Here is a 23,405-nt window from a genome sequence, read left to right as displayed (position 1 = left end):
CTCAATCATCAGTCCTTCGGAGCAGCAGACGACGTCCGATATAAACTTCTGGGATTCCCCGTCGTAAACTTCGACTGCTTTCATTTGGGTTACAGATGTTGGGGGCGTATTCCCTCGGCTCCTCCACTCCGCCTTTCTCTACTGGAGGATTTCCTCGCTTATTGAGGTTTCTCTGAACCAAAATATCATTTACCCTAACATCCAACACTGCAAGGAAGTTCATTATTCTAAAAGTTCGCTTAACTGGAATATGCGATTTACTCGCAAGCAAGGGAACCGCAGGACTTCTCATCACGTTTAAATGATGCTTGAACGAATTACCCACAGGATTTTATTATTGTCATTCTTAATTTCGAAATATCATTTTCAAACCCTATAGCAAGACTTCGCCAAATTTTATCTATTTCTTAATTATTGATATATTTTTGTCTTTTATTTGATAATTAAGTTTCTTTCTGTATTTCCATTTACCTCGTCTTCCTTCTTCCTAATGAACACCACATTCTTTGGAAGCTTGAATTTCAAGTCAATAGCCCCTGCGGGTTTGTTCCATATGAATATGTTTCATTTTCTGAATATAAGAATTAATAATAATAATAATAATTAATAATCAATTTAAGAAAAAAAAATAAAAAAATTTTAATAATAATAATTAATAATTAATTAATAATAATAATAATAATAATAATAAAAATATAGAGAGAAACACCGACGAAGTAACAGAGAGGACGGAATGGGTAGAAAAGATTAGACAATGGATGGAGCCAGATACAGAGAGAACAAAAATCCCCTCCATGAAAGCCTACAACAACAAGAAATTAAGGGAGAAAACAAGTGAGGTCAATGAAATAATGGGCCTAATACACACCACCAGTATCACAGAAACAAATAACTTGACATATGCAGGAGCAAGATTAGTAGCAGAACTGATTGGGATTCGAACACCAACACCACCGTCACAACCAACCCAACAGAAACCAAAACAGCAACCTCCTTGGAAAAGGCGCCTGGAAAAGCAAATCATGGTGATGAGATCTGACTTGAGTAAACTGAAAGAGATGGCAGAAAAAAGGCTAAGAAGCAAGAAAACAAGGGAGGAACTCAACGAGAAATACAAAGTACAAGAGAGGGGACTAAACAACACAATAGAAGATGTAAAACAGAGGCTTAAGGCCAAAGCACACAAGATCCAACGGTACATGAACAGGAATAAGGGATACCAACAGAACAAACTATTCGGAACCAACCAGAAAAGACTATACAGCCAACTAAGAGGGGAAGACAACCACCCAGAAATTCCTGAAGCCGAACCAAGTAAGAGACTCTGGGAAAACATATGGAGCAATCCGGTATCACACAACAAACATGCAACATGGCTCCAGGAAGTCAAGGAAGAAAAAACAGGGAGAATAAAACAAAGATTCACAGACAGCACGACAAACACAGTCAGACACCAACTAAAGAAAATGCCAAACTGGAAAGCCCCAGGTCCCGATGAAGTCCATGGATACTGGCTCAAAAACTTCAAGGCCCTACACCCACGAATAGCAGAACAACTCCAGCATTGTATCTCAAATCACCAAGCACCCAAATGGATGACCACAGGAAGAACATCCTTAGTACAAAAAGACAAGAGTAAGGGAAATATAGCCAGTAACTACAGGCCTATCACCTGCCTACCAATAATGTGGAAGTTACTAACAGGTATCATCAGTGAAAGGCTATACAACTACCTAGAGGAGACAAACACCATCCCCCACCAACAGAAAGGCTGCAGAAGGAAGTGTAGGGGCACAAAAGACCAGCTCCTGATAGACAAAATGGTAATGAAGAACAGTAGGAGAAGGAAAACCAACCTAAGCATGGCATGGATAGACTATAAGAAAGCCTTCGACATGATACCACACACATGGCTAATAGAATGCCTGAAAATATATGGGGCAGAGGAAAATACCATCAGCTTCCTCAAAAATACAATGCGCAACTGGAATACAATACTTACAAGCTCTGGAATAAGACTAGCAGAGGTTAATATCAGGAGAGGGATCTTCCAGGGCGACTCACTGTCCCCACTACTCTTCGTAGTAGCCATGATTCCCATGACAAAAGTACTACAGAAGATGGATGCCGGGTACCAACTCAAGAAAAGAGGCAACAAAATCAACCATCTGATGTTCATGGACGACATCAAGCTGTATGGTAAGAGCATCAAGGAAATAGATACCCTAATCCAGACTGTAAGGATTGTATCTGGGGACATCAGGATGGAGTTTGGAATAGAAAAATGCGCCTTAGTCAACATACAAAAAGGCAAAGTAACGAGAACTGAAGGGATAAAGCTACCAGATGGGAGCAACATCAAACACATAGATGAGACAGGATACAAATACCTGGGAATAATGGAAGGAGGAGATATAAAACACCAAGAGATGAAGGACACGATCAGGAAAGAATATATGCAGAGACTCAAGGCGATACTCAAGTCAAAACTCAACGCCGGAAATATGATAAAAGCCATAAACACATGGGCAGTGCCAGTAATCAGAAACAGCGCAGGAATAGTGGAATGGACGAAGGCAGAACTCCGCAGCATAGATCAGAAAACCAGGAAACAAATGACAATACACAAAGCACTACACCCAAGAGCAAATACGGACAGACTATACATAACACGAAAGGAAGGAGGGAGAGGACTACTAAGTATAGAGGACTGTGTCAACATCGAAAACAGAGCACTGGGGCAATATCTGAAAACCAGTGAAAACAAGTGGCTAAAGAGTGCATTGGAAGAAGGACTAATAAAAGTAGACGAAGACCCAGAAATATACAGAGACAGGAGAAAGACAGAAAGAACAGAGGACTGGCACAACAAACCAATGCACGGACAATACATGAGACAGACTAAAGAACTATCCAGCGATGACAATTGGCAATGGCTACAGAGGGGAGAGCTAAAGAAGGAAACTGAAGGAATGATAACAGCGGCACAAGATCAGGCCCTAAGAACCAGATATGTTCAAAGTATGATAGACGGAAATAACATCTCTCCCATATGTAGGAAGTGCAATACGAAAAATGAAACCATAAACCACATAGCAAGTGAATGCCCGGCACTTGCACAGAACCAGTACAAAAAGAGGCATGATTCAGTGGCAAAAGCCCTCCACTGGAGCCTGTGCAAGAAACATCAGCTACCTTGCAGTAATAAGTGGTACGAGCACCAACCTGAAGGAGTGATAGAAAACGATCAGGCAAAGATCCTCTGGGACTATGGTATCAGAACGGATAGGGTGATACGTGCAAATAGACCAGACGTGACGTTGATTGACAAAGTCAAGAAGAAAGTATCACTCATTGATGTCGCAATACCATGGGACACCAGAGTTGAAGAGAAAGAGAGGGAAAAAATGGATAAGTATCAAGATCTGAAAATAGAAATAAGAAGGATATGGGATATGCCAGTGGAAATCGTACCCATAATCATAGGAGCACTAGGCACGATCCCAAGATCCCTGAAAAGGAATCTGGAAAAACTAGAGGCTGAAGTAGCTCCGGGCCTCATGCAGAAGAGTGTGATCCTAGAAACGGCACACATAGTAAGAAAAGTGATGGACTCCTAAGGAGGCAGGATGCAACCCGGAACCCCACACTATAAATACCACCCAGTCGAATTGGAGGACTGTGATAGAGCAAAAAAAAAAAAAAAAAAAAAAAAAAAAAAAAAAAAATAATAATAATAATAATAATAATAATAAAAGACTTAAAAGACAACAGTCAGAATTTTTCCTATAGGGAATGATTAAAAACTGCACACACTCGCACAACTGTCGCAATCCATTAATATTTAATATTACCGCCAACATTATATATTCATGTAACACTGATGAAACGTTGAGAGGAGAATGATATTCAAATCCTTGTAATTCACGAACCAATCTTTTCCCAGTCGGCCGAGTGGTTGGTAAAGTGTTCATCTGGGAGTCATTTAAATCTCATTAGATTTGCTGACGTACAGTCGGGAGCGATTTCTGTCTCCTGGAATGAAATCATAATTCTTTTCCCCAAAACATTACTGATCTCCTTTACCTCCATGGATGGTGGTTACTGAAACTACACTGAGAATGTTCTCGGATTTTTCACTTTTCAGTCACATATCTTCATGCTGGGCATCTAACCTGACATTTATGTAAGAAATGGGGTGGGTAAATTAATGCATGTATCTAGTTTAGCCTTGAATAAATAAATACACAAAGTGTGGGCTGGGGGGGAGAGCTCAAAACATGTCCAAATACGTAAATAATTTCATCTGAACATTCTAGCGATCTTATTTTTTTATAAATATTATCCCGGTATATTATTTTTCTACGTAGCCTTCAAAAACTTCGTCATACCCCCCATCACGTGATAAACTTCAAGAATTCATGTTTCCAGTAAAGGGCAAATCCTATCTGCTCTTATATTTGGCGGCAACATCTTTTTTTCTTTCTCTCTCGGAAGCTTCTCAAGGTTTTCCTTTGAAAGGGAATTCCTTATCACCCTTAAGGCGGAAGACTAATCCCCACCCCCAACCCCCAAAACCACCCCACCACCACCACCCACCCCCACCCATGTGCACATTTCCTGCTGCACTATCTCCTCTCTCTCTCCTCTCTCTCTCTCTCTCTATCTCTCTCTCTCTCTCTCTCCTCTCTCTCTTCTCAACTCAAAGCAAGAGGTCTGGTTCATAGCTAAGAGCCCCATATAAATAATTCAGCCGCTGAGAAAACTCATGGGGGCTATATCTGCCAATGTTTAGAAATATTCAGACCTTCAGCGCCTGAAATGGGTTGGAAATAAGCTTCGGCACTGAAGTCTTGCCATGCCCGTTGGGGGAAAAGGTATAAGACCAAATCATCAAAACTGATCTTAGGAAAATAAATAAGTTTACATTACACACAATGGAAATCTGTCTACCTATACTATATAAATGAGCATTAGATACTGCAAAATAAATGCTGTTAATGATTTTAAAGGTCATTTTTCCCTCCCCTTACACTCTCTCTCCCTACCTGTCTTTGACCATTACTTTTACTGCATAAAAAGAACATGTATGATAAACACTACTGAAAACGAAAACAAACAATCTCGGTTCCCTCTCTAAAAATACTCCAACAAATTGAATGTTGAATTCTATCAAGTATAGCCCAGAAAACTGAACACTGCAAAGCACCTGAATAAAAAAAAATGCTGATGTGGCACGTTCGGCGATAAAAGAGTATTAATAGCTACAGTACAAAGAGAAAAATAAATTATCTGTAAGGCTTGTACTGCAAATGATCAATGTAATATACCCTGAAACAATTACTTTCATGATATAAAAAGGCTTTGCTTTTGATCACGCACTGTGTAATCATCATTTTCAGGTAGTTTTTTTTTATTATTTTCATTAATAACAAACTTGATGCATTAAATACTTTGTACGGCCTTTTTACATTTAATTTTTATTGTGGGGGATGTAGTGATTTCTTTGTCATCGTCATCATCGCCTCCAACGCCATGAGATCCAAAGGTCGTCTGCTAAAATCAGCCAATCGTATTTTCCAGAAGCTTTTATTTCCAGCCTCCAGTCCATAATTCCAGGTAGACCCCCCAGGATGAAGGGAGATGGAGCCCAACTAACCTATCGCGTACTATCCCACCGAGATGCTGTGAACGACATTTCAAAGTCTTATCCAACTCTCTCCTATGAAGCTTTTGAACTTGAATTTTTTAAATTTTCTTATCCACTTTTGGAATTTCCACCTCAGTATCACTGAATATTCTGGAAGCTTTGTCCTCAGTCAACAAAGTCTTTTTCAATTTCATCGTCATACCCTGAATCCTGTCCGTACAGCAATACAGATCCTTCTAGACAGCTAATCTTATTTTCGATGCAATTTCTCTCTCCGGTTTCTAAATCTTTCTCAGCCTGATCAATATTTGATTTGCCTTTTAGAATGAATAAGTTCCAACTCAAATGAACCTGTATGGATATAATTTTGAAAGACTCTCTTCATGAATCATATTTCTATCTAGTGTTATTTCACCCCTTTGAGCTTACTCTGATCTGAATATCTTTGATTTATCTCAAGAGCCACGTCTCTGGATACATGATACATTCTACTTGGCAAGTTTTGCCGATCTTCTGGTGGCTTCTGATTAGAATAGCTTCATTTTAGCGTTATACGCCTGTCGAATTTCCGTCGTTATTCCTAAACGTCTCTTCCATCTCCAAACTTTTTTCATTAGAAGAGCCTCTCCCAGAATATTTCCGCAATAATTTGTCTCTCATGCTTTTCTTTCCAGTAATTTTTCAACGAATAAAGAAATGAATAAATTAGTCCTTTTCATTATGTTTAATATGGAACACATGGGGCAATTATAAAGTAATGTATTAGTAAGAATTTTTAGTGAAGTTGTGTTAACCTTATATGGAAACTTAACTTTCTCATCCGGAACTACTTATGGTAACAGAGTAAAATTATATCAACACACACACACACACACACACACACACACACACACATATATATATATATATAACATATATATATATATATATATATATATATATATATATATATATATATATGTTATATATGTGTATATATATATATATATATATAAAACATTTGTATTTCTAATATACATAATGAACTCGTACCGTTGGTATGACTCACGACAAAGACAGTGTACCCAAAAAATAAATAAATAAAAAATAAAAATTTGAAAAAAAAAAATAAAACAGAGCAAGTAAGTCAAAGGTTCAAACGTCTTTTAGCTGCCTGTTAAAAGTGATTAGTGGACTTCAAAAAGTATATATACACATACAAACATATATATATATATATATATATATATATATATATATATATATATATCTATATATATATATATAATGAAAAGTTTAGTTACCTAATGGAGACTGTTGTGGAGTACAGAAGACATGGGAGAGCCAGGAGCATTGACGAGGCCCAGATAAAAATGATGAAATTCCTGGCCTCACTTTTGGTCATCCGGGGTTTCAAAGGCCTCACAATGGCGATGTACCTGAAATAATAGATTGCAACGTTCCTGAAATGAATCCTGTTCCAACCTAGAGAGAGAGAGAGAGAGAGAGAGAGAGAGAGAGAGAGAGAGATAAGGTTTATTCATTAGGAATTAGAAATACTTCTTTAGATAATGGCATTTCCTTATAAAAAAGGAATTTCAGTCTGGAATAGTATAGTAGTACATTCTTATTACCACGTAATGCAGATGTCTTAAATATCCATATAACATAACATAATTAGACAGTAAAGGTTTTTCTTTCACATTTTTGTGAAAATTCATCACTCTTTTCCTGAACAATAGTCTTTTAATTTTTTTTCAAGTAAGTGAATATCAAAATTTCACTGCCTGATAATGAACGGTGAAGAAGAATAATAATATGAATCATAAGGAAAATGTATCGTTAATATCTGACGGTGCCATAGTAAGACCGTTGCCTATTTGATTATAATAACTGTAACATGAAGTCTATACGATTATAATAACTGTAACATGAAGTCTATACGAAGATGGTAGCGCCTCGATGTGCCTTTTATAGCGATACATTCGTAAAATAAATATAGATCTTTAAGTACACCTCTCAAAGAAGTATACTTTCACTTTTCTGCGACATAAAACTCCTCATTAAAATCCAACTGACTGGAGGAGTAACTCCACCCCCGATTCTTCCGTCAATTAAGAAATTCGTTAGTTTGTGTTCCCAAAGAGCAGGATCAAAAGACGCCGAAGCAAACCTTAGGACTAAAAAGGCCTTCGGGTCTGATTCCCTTTTCATTCTGATAAACGTCTCGGGATGGAAAATTAGGGGGAGCAAATATGAAGAGGCGTATTCTTTCTTTCCCCTTTCTCCATACCTTTTATAGTTGTTTCTTTTCGCATTCTTCTTCTCCTCCTCCTCCTCCTCCCTTCTTCCACCAATTCCTTGCTATGGATACGGAACAGGACAGAAGTGATCATATCGCGGATTCAATTCTCAACAAACATCAGTATATCTATCCGTTTTCCTCTCTATAATGATGATGTCCTCTACGTATTTCTTTTATTCACCAGAAATGAACTCTGGCCCCAGCCTTTAAGTATGACCTGTTAAACAACTGATATTTACAGTAACTTCTCAGACAACTAATTCTTTTGGAAAATACGCAAACGTCTTTCAAGCAGAAAATTAAAATGTTCACACATATCGAATATGCGACAATAATTAGAAGATTTAAAACGCAATATTAGTGGTCAAAGTCATTCTAGCCTTAGCCCGAGATGTGTGTACATTGTGGCAGTGAGTTTTAACTGAAAATCATTACAGTTTAATTAATACGATCATTAATCGGAAAAAATCTTTTCTCCTTATTTAGCAATTAAAAGAATTTACCTATCACCTGTGAGCAATGATGGAAGGAATTCTCGCAGACAATATGACACAATGACACACAAACACTTTAATTATACATATGTATTATATATATTCATATATGTTAAAGAATATTAAGACCAATTCTTTTAATATCCAATTAGTTATGCCCAGGGAACAACTTACACCCAAGAGGAATTGTGAGTGTAAGCAATTCATGAAATATTGTGAGTTGAATATTAAATAAAATTTGTGGCTTAACATCAGTGAACATGAAAAATGCCCAGGTATGTGTGACTAAGGTTCATACATTTATATGTGTATGTAAATATGTATGTATGAACCGTTTATGAATTACAAAAAGCGGCAGACACTCCAGCAAGGATCCTGCAAGAATTTCCTCAGAGCTTCTAGTTGATAGGGCAGCAGCAATTAGCTAGAACGAAAGAATCGCGTGGCATCCTTCACAGCACAATTAAGTTAACTCCATTTAATAGCCGACGGCAATAAAAATCAGCTAACAAGCAGCTCACCCAAGAATATAAAGGTGAGGCCTGAAATTGCCTGTCACTTATGGGATGACACAACAATGCTTCGATAAACCCCGACAGACCGTCACAGGCTCCCATCCTTTAAAAAAAAAATTACCAGACTTCTGAGAAGTTGTTAGTTGCCCAAGGCCTTTTATTGCACCAAAGGTGGCCATAATTAAAAAAAAAATAATGCTAGAATATAACTCTTTATAAAGGTCTTCTATACTAGAACACTTTCAAATACAGAACAATATCAGCATAGGATCTGAACTCAAATCTGCCACTGAAAAGCAAAACAATAGCAAAGGCTTGGCGAAAATCAGGGGTAATTTCACAAATTGTATAGAGCGCCCATCATTCTTTTTGATTACAGGTAAGACCCACCGCTGCTTTCAAAACGAAAGACCGTCTGAAGACACGCATCCTCGGCGGAAAAAATGAGTGTAACACTGAAGAAATAAAAACAGGTTGTTCAGAGTTGCGATGATTTTAGTTTATATCTATTTTACCTAATTGTTTTAATGAGCAGTTTGTGTTAATATTTTACCTTTATTCTTTAAATTTTCACGTCTCGTAATCTCGTTTTATGACTTAGTGAACAGGAAGACAAAACACTTGCCAATAAAAGAAACTTACCTATCGAAAGATATAGCCATCAAGGTGAAGACACTAGCAGCGATAGTGACATTTGCCATAAAGTTGCTGATGGTGCAGTACACGCTTCCAAAAGGCCAGTCGCTGGAAATAGAATGGAAATGAAATCAGCATCGGAAAGCCAACATTCGCCATCTAATAATAACAACAATAATAATGATAATAATAATCAATTTTACCTTGATTTATAACCTTAGATACATAAATTAACATGTACATACCTAAGAATTAGTAAATTTATATACTTATGTATATACGTATATATATACACCCATACGTATATATAAATATATATAGAGCTGTAAATACCTCAAGTCTTGGTATAAATTTACTGACACATATATCCACACACATTTGTAAATGTTCATTGACACGCAAATAAAAATAATCATTATAATTGGGGTCGATGAAGTAAAATGATGGATTTAGCACAATATACGAGCTAAAGAAAAATTTAATAAGAGAGAGAGTGAGAGAGAGAGAGAGAGAGAGAGAGAGAGAGAGAGAGAATAATTTCCTCGAAGATCTTAAGCGGATTTTCTTCAAGAGATCCGGGGTCCCGCGAGGAATGCTTACAAACCACCTTTTTTTCTTCCTCCATTTCTTTCATCTCGAATTGCTAAGACATTCCTCGCGCGCCTGGTTCTATGGAGGAAAATCCCTCCTTGAAATAATAAATAATTTCTGATGCTCTTTTTAAAGAAAAATACGCTAAACTTTTCAGTAACTTGGAAGTCCGTTTACATCGACGAGAGCTAGCAACTTTGGGAGGATTTATTTTTCCCTCACCTTTTCTCTCTCTCTCTCTCTCTCTCTTCTCCACAGACACCCACAAACTTACTGCCTGTCGAAATGATATGGGAATAAGTATCAAAAGAAGGGGGGCCTGCACTAGGCGATATGGGTTTTTCCATTTAAAAGGAAGAGAGAGAGAGAGAGAGAGAGAGAGAGAGAGAGTACCTCGTGGGCCTTCTCAGGCAAATGGAAGATGAAGCGTTCTGGTCCATTTTGCTGATTAATCTTCTTTTGGATATTTTTTCTTTTCCTTGCGAAATGAATACAGACGCAGGGTTTCTCCTTATTGGACTTTTTCTATTGCTTGAATGTTTATGCCATCATCAACAGTTTATTTACGTTAGCCTTGGGTCGGGTATAAACAGTCATTTTTTTTTTCATCCTTTCGACTAATTATTCTCTCAAAGGAAATCGCCCGTCATCACATTTTATATAAATAAAATGAAATGACGTAGTATAACTCATGCTGAAGACCTTATACACCTAATCAGCAGTATGTCAAAAGTACCAACTTTCCTAGTCTCCCTTTCACACTACCTTGTTCATTCTCATGTGCTTCCTGAATTGAAGTTCCTTTTTTTTTTTTTTTACGATAACAACAAATACTTCGTTTACACGTACTACACATTTTGCTTCGTATAGAAGTTTATGCTTCCGGTTCGAAGCTGACGCAAAATCGCGAAGACCTTATTATTATTATTATTATTTAAAATAGATGAAACCTATTCACAGGGGCCACTGACATGCAATTCAAGCCTCCGAAATATGTTGGTTTCAACCTACCACCGCAGACCCCTCACTGCAGCAGTAACTGCTCACGATACAGAGCCAGTGATTTTTCATCACCCTAGGGGAAACGCAAACCCGCGACATCTGGGCGGCATGCCACGACACTAACTACTATACCAGCGGACCATTCCTTACAGTCAAAGAAAACAAATAACCAGATTTCGATGAAATCATCATCGGGATCTGAATCAAAGACTTTTCAACAATTTCGCTCACTATTAAACGACGTCGGGTATTTCGGTAACTAAGCTAATTGTATCGTTTAAGTCATGAAACAAAATCCAGATGCCGAGGAGTATTTGGGTAACTACGCTCCTTATCAATTATATTTGAAACGTCAAAAATCATCGAAGCCAAGACTCTAATTAAGCATAACAACGCAAATCCACGACAGCCCTGAGGATAAACTAGTAAAGCTGACACTTTCTAGTTCATAGGTTATCCAGTTGTTTCCAAATACTAGAGATGAAATTAGCACGCAGTAGCATTCCAGTATTCTAATTCATTATTTCACATGAACAATATATATATATATATATATATATATATATATATATATTGCTACATTCCTACTCACATATCACTTTTTCACAATTCATTTGAAGACTCCATTAATGCAAAGCAGGTTTTGTTCAACAATTTCAGTCAACCGAGGAGAGCTGCAAAGATTAAATATAATCATTTTCTATTTACATATTTCCATACCTTGCGATATCTCTGCATCTGGCAACTTGAAATCACAAATGAGATAAATACTTACAGCTTTTACATCTGACATACTACCTTTCATTTCATGAACAGTAAAAAATAAAATTGATATGAAAAACTCGAGTCTCAGTATCACATGATAGATGATTTCAAAATCACAAGTAAAATTCCTCCAATAGGAAACTTCTGTCATCATATTCCCTTTGAGCCTCAATACGCTATCTATAAACTTATATAATCATTCACCCTTCCATAGCTACCTGAAAACTTATGGCCCAATAGTTCCAGAAACCTTTTTACCACCTCTTCCTTTACAAAAAAAGGAATATTTGATAACCATTTCTACATAACTGTCAATTGAATCGGAAACCTTCTCAATGATGTTTCTTGTATGTATGTATACATGTATATATGTGAGTTGATAGGGGTTATAATTAATAATATATTTAATATGCCGATGTGATGTGCTGTGACCTTTTTGGAATGCGCAGAACAGAGCCGAAGCAACGACCTGAGAAAAGCTGATAATTCATTTCTGGGATGGCGTGATATGAAAAGGCATAGTTAAGCGAGTCAATGTTCGTCAGTTCATGGGCTCTTGTTCAAATGCCTTTAGAAACTGGTTGTAGCCAGTAACATGGGGTGTTGGGGAAGTGTGCATTCGTATGTACGTGTGCGCCTCTTCCTTTGACAATAGCGTCCTTAGCCAAGTCTATGGGAAGACTTGCAGAGAGATCTGTGGGAGAAAGGCAGAACCACGATGGCGAGTGCCAAAGTGTTTTTTAAACTGTGAGTGATATTCTGGCTTGGAAATGGGTAAGTGTGGAATTACTTTAGCCAAAGGGGTGGCTTGTTGATTGCTTGTAAAATGTCATATTTCATTTAAGCTGTTAACTTTGTCTTTAAACTTATGTGTACCAATGAGTGTGTTTCTCTTGTCTTTGTAACAGACGATTCTGGCAAGGGAACTGAGTGTTCTAGGGGAGACCGAGAGTCCCATATGGGAGAAGAGATAATTGGTGTGACAAATTACTGATTAAGACATTTTAAATACTGGGGGGTTAACTGAGTTAGTTAGTCTGAGAGACTTAAGTTATTATCTTTCCTTTGTTAAATAAACGTTAGTTTTTGTATAACTTTAACTCTCATTTGATTACCTGTCAGAATGGAGAGAGAGAGAGAGAGAGGTTGTCGAGAGAGAGAGAGAGAGAGAGAGAGAGAGAGAGATTGTGTGTATCAATTTGCCTACCGCTTTGGTTTCACGCATACCAAATAAAATACGAGATTCAAATAAATATATATATATAATATATATATATATCTATATATATATATATATATATATATATAATATATATATATATATATATATGCATCCATTCAGGAAATCGCAGACAACCACATCAGAAGAAACATTTATTTGAGACGTTTCGCACATACAATGTGCATCTTCAGTCTGTTGAGATATAAACACATACATATTAGCATTCAATAATAGCAGGATTCTTAATATAGTAAAAAACCTAAAATTAACTTAAAATTGACATAAAGGACTAAAAATTGACAAGTAAAACTAAGAAGTAAAAAGTACAAATAACATAAGTAACAAGTAACATAAGATGATAGTACCGATAACAAATAAAGAAAACATCAACTATGTTTTAAAGAAAATGAAATGAGTAAGGAAAATACTCTCCACCTGTACCAATTTCGTTAGAGCACTAGAGGTTAATGAATTACAAAGCTCAATGATCCGTAAAACTGAAAAACTTTCTATTTTAGAAGTTATTACGAAACTGAATGCAAATCATTTGTAATCTCCTTTAAAATGATTATATATGACTAGTGTATAAATTCAGGTTCGTTTAGGGCTTAACCTTGACGAGTAAGAATTGTATTCATTACTTTTCCGATTCAAAAAATAATAAAATCTCTTATTTCTTAATTACTTTCAATATAAAAGGAATGAAAGAAATGTTTTACCATGAACCTGACATCTGATTGCTAAGTAATGAAGGCATCTTCCTTTCCTGTGGAGGCAACCAGCAGGGGATTTTGGCTTATTGTTTTCAAATAAATAATCAAATTAATCGATGATTGTTTCAGGAATTGTTTCTGAGGCTTTCCTGATAACGCAATAATCCGCTCTCTCTCTCTCTCTCTCTCTCTCTCTCTCTCTCTCTCTCTCTCTCTCTCAGAAGAAAGGCCATCTGGATTTAGCCTCCAGAAAATTGGCCGTCCAAAAAGAACACCTGGGAGTATAGTATACAGCTGGAAAAAGAAAAGCAACAGCTTTTCACGGAAGGCGTTCTCCTCCTCCTCCTTCTTTCTGTTTCTGGCCCCACTGCGTCCTGTGACAGGTCACTTGAATTTCTTACATCGATTCAGACCTGACGGAAAGACCACTTTTGAACAAACAACGATTTTGTGCCGCTACCGCCGAATGACCAGCCAAATCTCACTATATTCTCATTTCATTTCATATCTAGTATTTCACATGATTGCAAAAAAGGAGGTTGAATTTTTTCTTCTGTTATACAATATTAGATCTCGTAAATTGGTTAGGTTCCATTATATCAAACCGCAACGAAACAGTTGCAGGATTCGCTTTATATATGAAGTTGAAGTAAATTGTTTGTTTGTTTGTAAGGTGTTTTCACGTTACATGGAACCAGTGATTATTCAGCAACGGGACCAACGGCTTTACGTGACTTCCGAACCACGTGGCGAGTGAACTTCTATCACGAGAAATACACATCTTTGACACCTCAGTGGAATGCCCGAGAATCGGACTCGCGGCTACCGAGGTGGCAAGCCAAGAGCATACCGATCACGCCATTGAGGCCCTGATGCAAATTGTTACCAAATCTGTTTGTCAGCAGTTGTACGAATTGCAAAAGGCTACCCCGCCCAACATATGCAAATAATGTAAGAATAATTAGCCATATCAATGGACCTGAACTGGCTAAAATTATTCCAGGGTAGGGAAATATATTAATTCTTATTTCCCACCTTTACTCTCTTATTCTACTTCCGAATAATTTACTCTTCTGTGGACAAATAAAAACTCTAGCTAACTTACACACCGTCTTTCAATTCTACCTTCATTTTATCACTTCCTAGAAAAAAGTAACTATCTAAATTATTACAAGATCAATCTAACTGGAAGGGAAACGCAAGAATGAAATTTTATCCTTTATAATTATTCAACACAGCGGCAAACCTCTTGTAGGACCATATGCTATCGTGTATGCAAATTATGCGTGATAGTTTAGTTTTCGGATGCTTACAAAATTCTAATCCTTCAATAAACTTGGTGTTTATCTTGCTACATTAATATAAGGTTGAAGCATCGTCACAGTTTTAAGGACAGCTTCAGATTTCATGATTTTGTAGTTCTCAATCAGTTTCTGCTTTGTCAATGTTCCCAACAGTTTCTGACTTATGTGACACTGCACAGTTTCTAGTTTACGTCGAAGTTCTTAACAGTTTCTGACTTATGTGATAGTTCACATTATTACAGTTTACGATGAACACTTGTTTGCAATATGAACTCACGATAAATATTCAAACTGGAGATAATCACCGTCAGATTACCTGTTTCCACGCTGCTCGGTTAATCACGAAAGAGAGTACTCACATACTATTCTTTATGAGCATGACTCTATTTCGTCCAACATAATTATTTCAGTAGTGCATCACACTGACTTGATTAGCAATACTGAGATTTCTAGGTTTGTAAAATTGTAATAATGGTCAAATAAATTCTAGTAATTCCAAGAAAGAAACTTAATAATTTCCTGGGTTCATTATACAGGACAAAGGTATGGTTGTCTGCAAATGATGATTAATCTAAATTAAAATAATTATTTTTCTCCTTCCTAAAAAATACAAAAGCGAGTAATTAATTATTCACTAACTTTAAAAAGAAGAATGACTGGTTGACGGCTGACAAAAGTAAATGGTTTTTTAATATTATATATCATATCGAATACAGTCGACTACATAAAACATTTGATTAAAAATTACCTGAATTCGACGTGCAAAATTAACTGCCATTGAAAAATAATAATTAATATTGAAACTCTAAGTGTAAATTATAGCTTCGAACATAAAGTATATATTATATATTTTGCTTACAATATTCAAGAACTAGGAAACATGAATCTGAACAGCAGACTGGACACGAAATCATAGCTGGCTCATAGGTAGAGACATTAGTGGCATACCGTACTTCCAATACCTTATGAGCTACAGACAACACATTTTGAAAAATTAGCAATAAGCAAGGGGAACAGCGAAATAACAACTACATTCTAAGGAACTATTGTATTTTTGAGTAGTGTTCAAGATGAAAATGAACTGAATATCCTTAAAATAAGCAAGTCAGTCATGGAATATTTCGACAAACTACACCAACGTTGCATCGTGCATCATCAATCTCATAAATCAAATAGATTCCAATGAGAATATCGTAAAAAAAGGAATAACTACATCAAATTTTGTATTACAATGATGTCAAAGAATGAAATCATCTAAAATTATTAGTAGACAAGACGTGTTGCTATATACTGCAAGTATAATTACGCTCTATTTCTTTTAAACTGTGACGAATCCGCTTGAATACGCATAAATGAGTGTGAATCTATATGTTTCCGTTATTTCCAGTCGTCAGTGCTAGCAACATATTTCCTATCTGTGTAGATTGCATGACCATAAAAATATAACATGCAGAGAATTACGCTGACATTAATGACAGCTCGTCCGCTAGAGCCTTATCAATTTTCGACTAACAAGCAATACTGACCAGAAATTGGTATGTCAAGTTTTCATACTTTTTTTTTATAATACATGATATAAATAAGCTTAATGAGCATCTTTCAACGTAACGCTGTATAGGTATTACACATGTGCGCCGGCGCACACATGCACACAAACGCTCTCTCTCTCTCTCTCTCGTCTCTCTATCTCTCTCTCTCTCTCTATATATATATATATATATATATATATATAATAACTTGATCACGAAGTATATAAAACGTGATGCTATGTATAAAAAACAAAGGTTTTTTTGCCACGAAGGAAAATATGAAAAAGCGAGATAGCCGAGTACTTTCGGTCCTCAGTAAAGGGTCCGAATAGGACCGAAAGTACTCGGCTATCTCGCTTTTTCATTTTTTCCTTCGTGGTAAAAAAACCTTTATTTATACATAGCATCACGTTTTATATACTTCGTGATCAAGTTATTCATATATATATATATATATATATATATATATATATATATATATATATATACATACATACACACACACATATATATATATGATCATCATCATCAACATCATCATCATCATCATTCACCTTTTCCCACTGGGGGAAGTGGCCCCAGGTGTTAATCCTGCCGGTCTTTTGGGATGAGTCTGCTAGCCACATACATTTTTAATAAAGATCGTGTCTATTCCCAAATACCTCGGTCACTGCTCTCAGTCGAGAGGGGCATAAGGCACAGAAATGGTCCCCTAATTTTACACTGAGCATCTCCTCTTCTCCCGTCGGAATAATCTTAAATAATTTCACGTTTATTATTAAAATGTCATAAGACGTAACACCACCCTGATAGCATTCTTACTTTCTACATATCATTTCTTCAGTGCCGAAGTCTTCAATGCTCTTATTTTCATAAACTCCTCCAATTTATACAGCAGAAAAATAAAAATCTACCGAATAAATAAACTGCATCTGTGTATACTTTTTCGGCTTGAAAAGAAAATTTCTGTTCATAACAGAACTGCTTATATATATATATATATATATATATATATATATATATATATATATATATATATATATATGTATTATATATAATATATATATATATATATATATATATACACACACACATATATATATATATATATATATATATATATATATATATATAATATATATATATATAATATATGTATAGTATACAACTCGTTTACGTATCAATTTTTAAACTAATCAAACAGGTATCTGAAACAATAAGTAAATGGCAACTTTTGTAAAGGTATACATATGCAATGAAATCTGAGACAAAGTTCAATAATACTCCATTCCTGTCATAAACAGGGCTTGTATTTGACATGTGGCATTAATCTTCACGTTGAATGTTAGACAGTAGAACTTATAATGGCTAAGGATACCAAAGTTGATTTTTATTATCATTAATACTCAAAAGTCAGAAGCATTCATACGGACAAGACTTGATGAGCAAGACTCCACAAAAAATTAAATGATAATTCCCATATTAGCGACATGAGAGAGAAAAAATAGAAAATGCATGAATAAATGTAAGCTAAAAAAAATTTTTTTTTTTGACAGAAGAAAATTAAATCAACAATATATCGCGGAGGAAAGCAGCATCATAGTTCTCCTTTTAACAATAAAATGTCTTCGATGGAGTGGAATGAAACCTTTTTTATGGAATATTCTACACTGACACGAGATAAACCCATAACTTCAAAAGTTACCGAACCTCTGAAGATCAGGGCATTATCAAATAGGACTCAGAAAACAATTGCCAATGAATAATTGAGACAAATTCGCTGAATAAAACCAGTACTTCTAATTCATTTGTGGTTTAAATATGCTTAAAAAAATTGAGAAAAAAAGAAACAACATAAAAATGTTTGCCTTAATGCAGATAAACCATGCATAACCATACCTAGACCATACAGAAGAAAATGAAGAGGTCTATTCAAGTCCAACGTCTTCTCATTTTTTTTCGGCAACATGGCAGGTAAGGAAAAAATAAAGAAAATAGAATAAACATGGCCAGAATAGTTTTCCCTTTTCTGCAGTGAAACAGAGTAACAAATTATGAAATACAGAAAACATTAAACATATAACAAACTGACCACGTTAAGAAAAAGTCTCCAACATTTGCAAACACCTTCCCGCGAGAGATCAAACAAAAAATTCATAATTAAAAAGCATCGTGACAAATCTCGGAAATGGTGGGAGACTTCTGTGTTTTCCCTTTCGTAATGAAACCCACACAAAATTATTCATCAAAAAAGCCATAAAGTGAAACGGCCACTTTTATGAATATCAACATAAATAGAAATAGTTCATGCATTCTTAAACTAGAGTTTTAAAACCTCTTTGTATTGATGGAATATGAAAATGTAACTTTTATGGGTTGGACTTTTCATACAGGGCAACTGCATTTTCACAAAAAAGGTATTATTAGCTTGGACGTCACAAAAATTGAACGCTCCATTATTCGTTAACTGAAGCTACCTACAACATGCCGTTCCAAACGTTATAAGTTTTATAATGGTTTTTCTAAATTACATTTTATGCTTGAAAGGATCCCACGGATTCATCTCAAATGAAAAATAACCTACTCATTCATTAACAAAGGAAGCAATAACTTCGTTTCAATTTTTCCTCATGATTGGCGTTCCTATTCGGAGGACATTGAATAAAAAAGTTAAATGACATTTTTCCGTGCATTGTTTTGGAAAGGGATATAATTACCAATCACACAAAAAGTGATTCATATAGTCATGACACAAAATATTTCCATCTCAATCTGTTGTAAAAACCAAAGTCAATTCGCGCCCTTCAACTTTATCCTCACCTCCAACCGGAGCTGTTTTTACGCAACACGGAAAATAAGAATTTGTTTCGAAAATTTATTTTTTCCTGACTGGCTGTTATAAATCCCTGCACTGCTCCTATCTACAGGCACCTAAAGATTATAGTTATTATTGATTGGGAGTAGGCCGATAGTGCTTACGTATTAAAATTTACATATACATAATGAAACACATATATAGTTATACACACAGACATATATATATATATATATATATTATATATAATATATACATATCATATAAACACAGTTACATACACACACACACACACACACACACACACACATATATATTATATATATCACATATATATATATCTATATATATATATATATATATATCATATGTATATATATATCATATAGTATTATAATATTATATATAGTTCAGGATTAAGCCAGAACCAAGTAAAATAATACCCTTTTCTAAAGGAAGTTAATATTCTCGAGTTGCCCCTCTGAACTGAAAGCCTTCATTCTCTCTAAACCATCTCCTCTATTCCCATTGGCTGCCTGGAATTAATCTCCACAGGTATCCTGCTGCAAGGGGTGGAGCCTCTCGATGCCAAAGATTTTAAAAGAAGGCGGCTGCAGCTCGCTCTCAGGCTAGGGGCCTGCAAATTGGTATGCTGATCATCCACCTTCCAAGCATAAAACATACTAAATTGCAGCCCTCTAGCCACAGTAGTACTTATTTCAATCATGGTTAAAATTAGCCAAATCATGCGTCTGGCAACGATATAAGCAGGCCACCATCGGGCCGTGATTAAAGTTTCATACAGCATTATAGCGAGACTACTGAATGATAGATCTAGTTTCGGTGGCCTTGATTATATGCTTTCCAGTAAACTCCATTGCGCCGGAGAAACTTCGGCGCTGGTTTTTCACTTGTATTAAATAGACAGCGTTTCACTGTTTTTCCAGAGGTTTTGTTCCAGCTGTGACCAAATTATATGATTTCCATGATCACGCACTGAACTACTGGAACTTTAGAAGTTAAATTTTGGAGCAAACCATCTTTCTCTTGAGCATGTGCCTCATTTCCTAAGCTTTTAATTTTATCTTACATTTTCTTTATTATCATTCACCCTATTTGTTTTTATCTATTCTTCTCTGACAGTTAATACCATACGTAGGTATTTCTTTCTCGTATTGGGTTGCTCTCCCTACGGGAGTGTTGAGTCTTACAGCATTGATTTCCAAATAGAGGTGCATTTTGGTAGATAATAATAATAATAATAATAATAATAATAATAATAATAATAATAATAATAATAATAATAATAATAATGTTCTAAGGCGTCCACAATGATAAAAAAAGTTCGCGTTTAATTTAAAAAGGGTTCGAGAGCTTTGTAAAGTGTTTTTAAATTATACACGAACTCTTAACACACACCCCCCCTTTTTTATATTATTGTGGACCCCTGAGAACATTATATATACTCTCGTGATAGAGAGTTTTTCCCAAATAATAATAATAATAATAATAATAACTAATAATAATAATAATAATAATAATAATAATAATAATTTCTTATGCGTTTTCTGCAAGCGTAAACACAACGCCCACCGACCTTCACACCAGAAATGCCCCTGCAAACTGCAGGTCGCGATACCATGGACTCGTTTCTCATATCTTAGTATGATGACAATGCCCCTTAATTAGCAGAGCTTAATTAGTTTTGTTTGGTGTGCTCCTGCAGCGGACAACCGTATTCAGAAACATTAAATGTCCCTGATGACCAGGTAATTGCCCTCCTCCTCGGACCTACAAAAGCCGTAATTAGCGTCCCAGTTATACCAGTCGTCAAGGGTCAACAAACGTATGTCTTTTGCATCGTTTGACCTCGGATGGCTCAATCTTCAGAACAAGGAAGAGACGCGCAAATGGAAGCCATTATATCATATATTAAAATTAATATAATAAATGAAAAAGTATTAATAATAATAAAAAAAAATACAGTTCACTCCTTTGATTTATAACAGAATTTTCATAAGTGACACTAATTTCACATTTAAGTAAAAATCATTGCAATGATTTAATAACTGACTTCATGGCGTCAAATTGACTCGAGATTATAAGTTGATCTTCAAAATGCGAAGGTCGCTGACACAGAAATTTCTGCAGGAGATGCTTCCTCACAAAGGCAAGAACTTTGATTCTATAAATTAGTCGTAATTAAAAGTCTCCATTCACGAATGTTATCATTAAGGCGTATGAGAACAAGAAAAACGAAACTCGTAAACAAAGCGATAATACGATGAAGCACTGAATGCAGGAATTACTTATTAGTTTCTATATAATCTACAGAATGAGAAGTACAACAAAATACTTGGAAACATATTTTCAAAAGCCTGAGGGGAAAGAACGGGAAGTTTTCAAAGAATAGTAAATATATATATATACGTAACGATAATGAAAATTGAAACATATATCTAAACTAAGGTGAGCAAAAAAAGAAGCTTGAAATGTCAAGGGCAAGGCTAGAAGTACGGTTCGGTTTAATTTTTCTTATTCGTACCTGTCAGGAATACGGTGCCTTAATTTTTCATGCGCTGTACAGTAACGTAGAAATATTATAACATCTATCATGGGTAACATTTGTTCCAGTTTCTGCTACTGACAAAATATACAATTTCTAGCATAACACACCGGTCAAGTACAAAAAGAAATTTAGGGTACAATAATTGTGCCTTAATATTCCTTATCTTATCATAGATTGTGATTATTCCTTTCGAGATAAAACTTATTCACACACATATATATACATACATACATATATACACATGCAATATATATATATATATACACACATATATATACACATATATACACACATATATATATGATATATATATATGATATATATATATATATGTATATATTTAATATATATATATATATATATGTACATATATATATATCAATAGAGGGATCCACAGTAATATCTAGACCAACAAGGATATTACTGTGGATCCCTCTATTGATTTCTTAGAAGCACGACACAGTGTTTTTATATTGCATATATATATACATACACATATATATATGATATATATATATATATATATATATATATATATATATATATATATATATATGAACCAGCCACATTCCATACCTCAAGATTTTATTGAATAAAGGCGAATACTTGTCCTATTCTTCACTATTCCTCCGAATTAGCAATAAAGGGTACAGGGATGCAATTATCTCATTATGTGTAATAACCAGTCAATTAAAAAGCATTATTGCCTGAAATTAGGAAAGTTCCAGGTAATTTAGGACCATTTTCCCTCCTAAGGTAATTCACAACGTCTAATAAAATGTATTAGCTAATTAACCGGAGCATTCGCCTTCTTCCTGCTCTGTAATACACCGAATAGCACCGTTTATAACATAAAGCATCGACGACCTTTGAAAATTGTTGGAGATTTACTGGATTTGCGGTAAACCTATATTATCAAATCAAAATTCTGGTTTACTTCTTACTATATCCAAAGAGGTACTATTTCTATACTCTGTTTTCTTCCATCTGTCCACCCGCCAGTGGTGTTTGCGTATGGTAACACTGCCTCCCGGGCTTTCGATAGTTACGCTGTGTAAGTTTTAGGTAAATAAAAGGGTATCTGGGTGTACATTTGCAACTGAAAAGCGTTTTGATAATTTACTGTATGCGAATTACACCGTTAATATTCCAAATAGAATATTATAATTGTTGAATGTTAGCTGAATGTAACTATCTAAAGCCCGAGACGCAGTGTTACCATACGCAAACACCACAGGCGGGTGGACAGATGGAAAAAAAACCGAGTATAGTCATCTTGGCTTAGTAGCGATGATCTGAAATGTCTATAAACAGGT

The 23,405-nt window shown here is 35.4% G+C and overlaps 1 protein-coding gene across 3 annotated transcripts in view; it reads right to left on the bottom strand.

Annotated features, from left to right (window-relative positions):
- LOC135207672 (tachykinin-like peptides receptor 99D) overlaps window positions 1-23,405 on the bottom strand; it is a 498,955-nt gene that overhangs the window by 52,410 nt on the left and 423,140 nt on the right. For all 3 annotated transcript variants that reach the window (XM_064239514.1, XM_064239515.1, XM_064239513.1), the window contains 2 exons: window positions 9,586-9,687; window positions 6,934-7,068 (listed from right to left, as the gene is read on the bottom strand). In XM_064239514.1, the coding sequence (XP_064095584.1) occupies window positions 6,934-7,068; window positions 9,586-9,687 (237 nt within the window). The remainder of the gene's footprint in view (window positions 1-6,933; window positions 7,069-9,585; window positions 9,688-23,405) is intronic.

Source organism: Macrobrachium nipponense, chromosome 34 (assembly GCF_015104395.2).
Source record: "Macrobrachium nipponense isolate FS-2020 chromosome 34, ASM1510439v2, whole genome shotgun sequence".
Classification (NCBI taxonomy): Eukaryota; Metazoa; Arthropoda; class Malacostraca; order Decapoda; family Palaemonidae; genus Macrobrachium; species Macrobrachium nipponense.
Note: the sequence above shows the minus strand (reverse complement) of the source record. Positions and strands in the feature narration are given on the sequence as shown.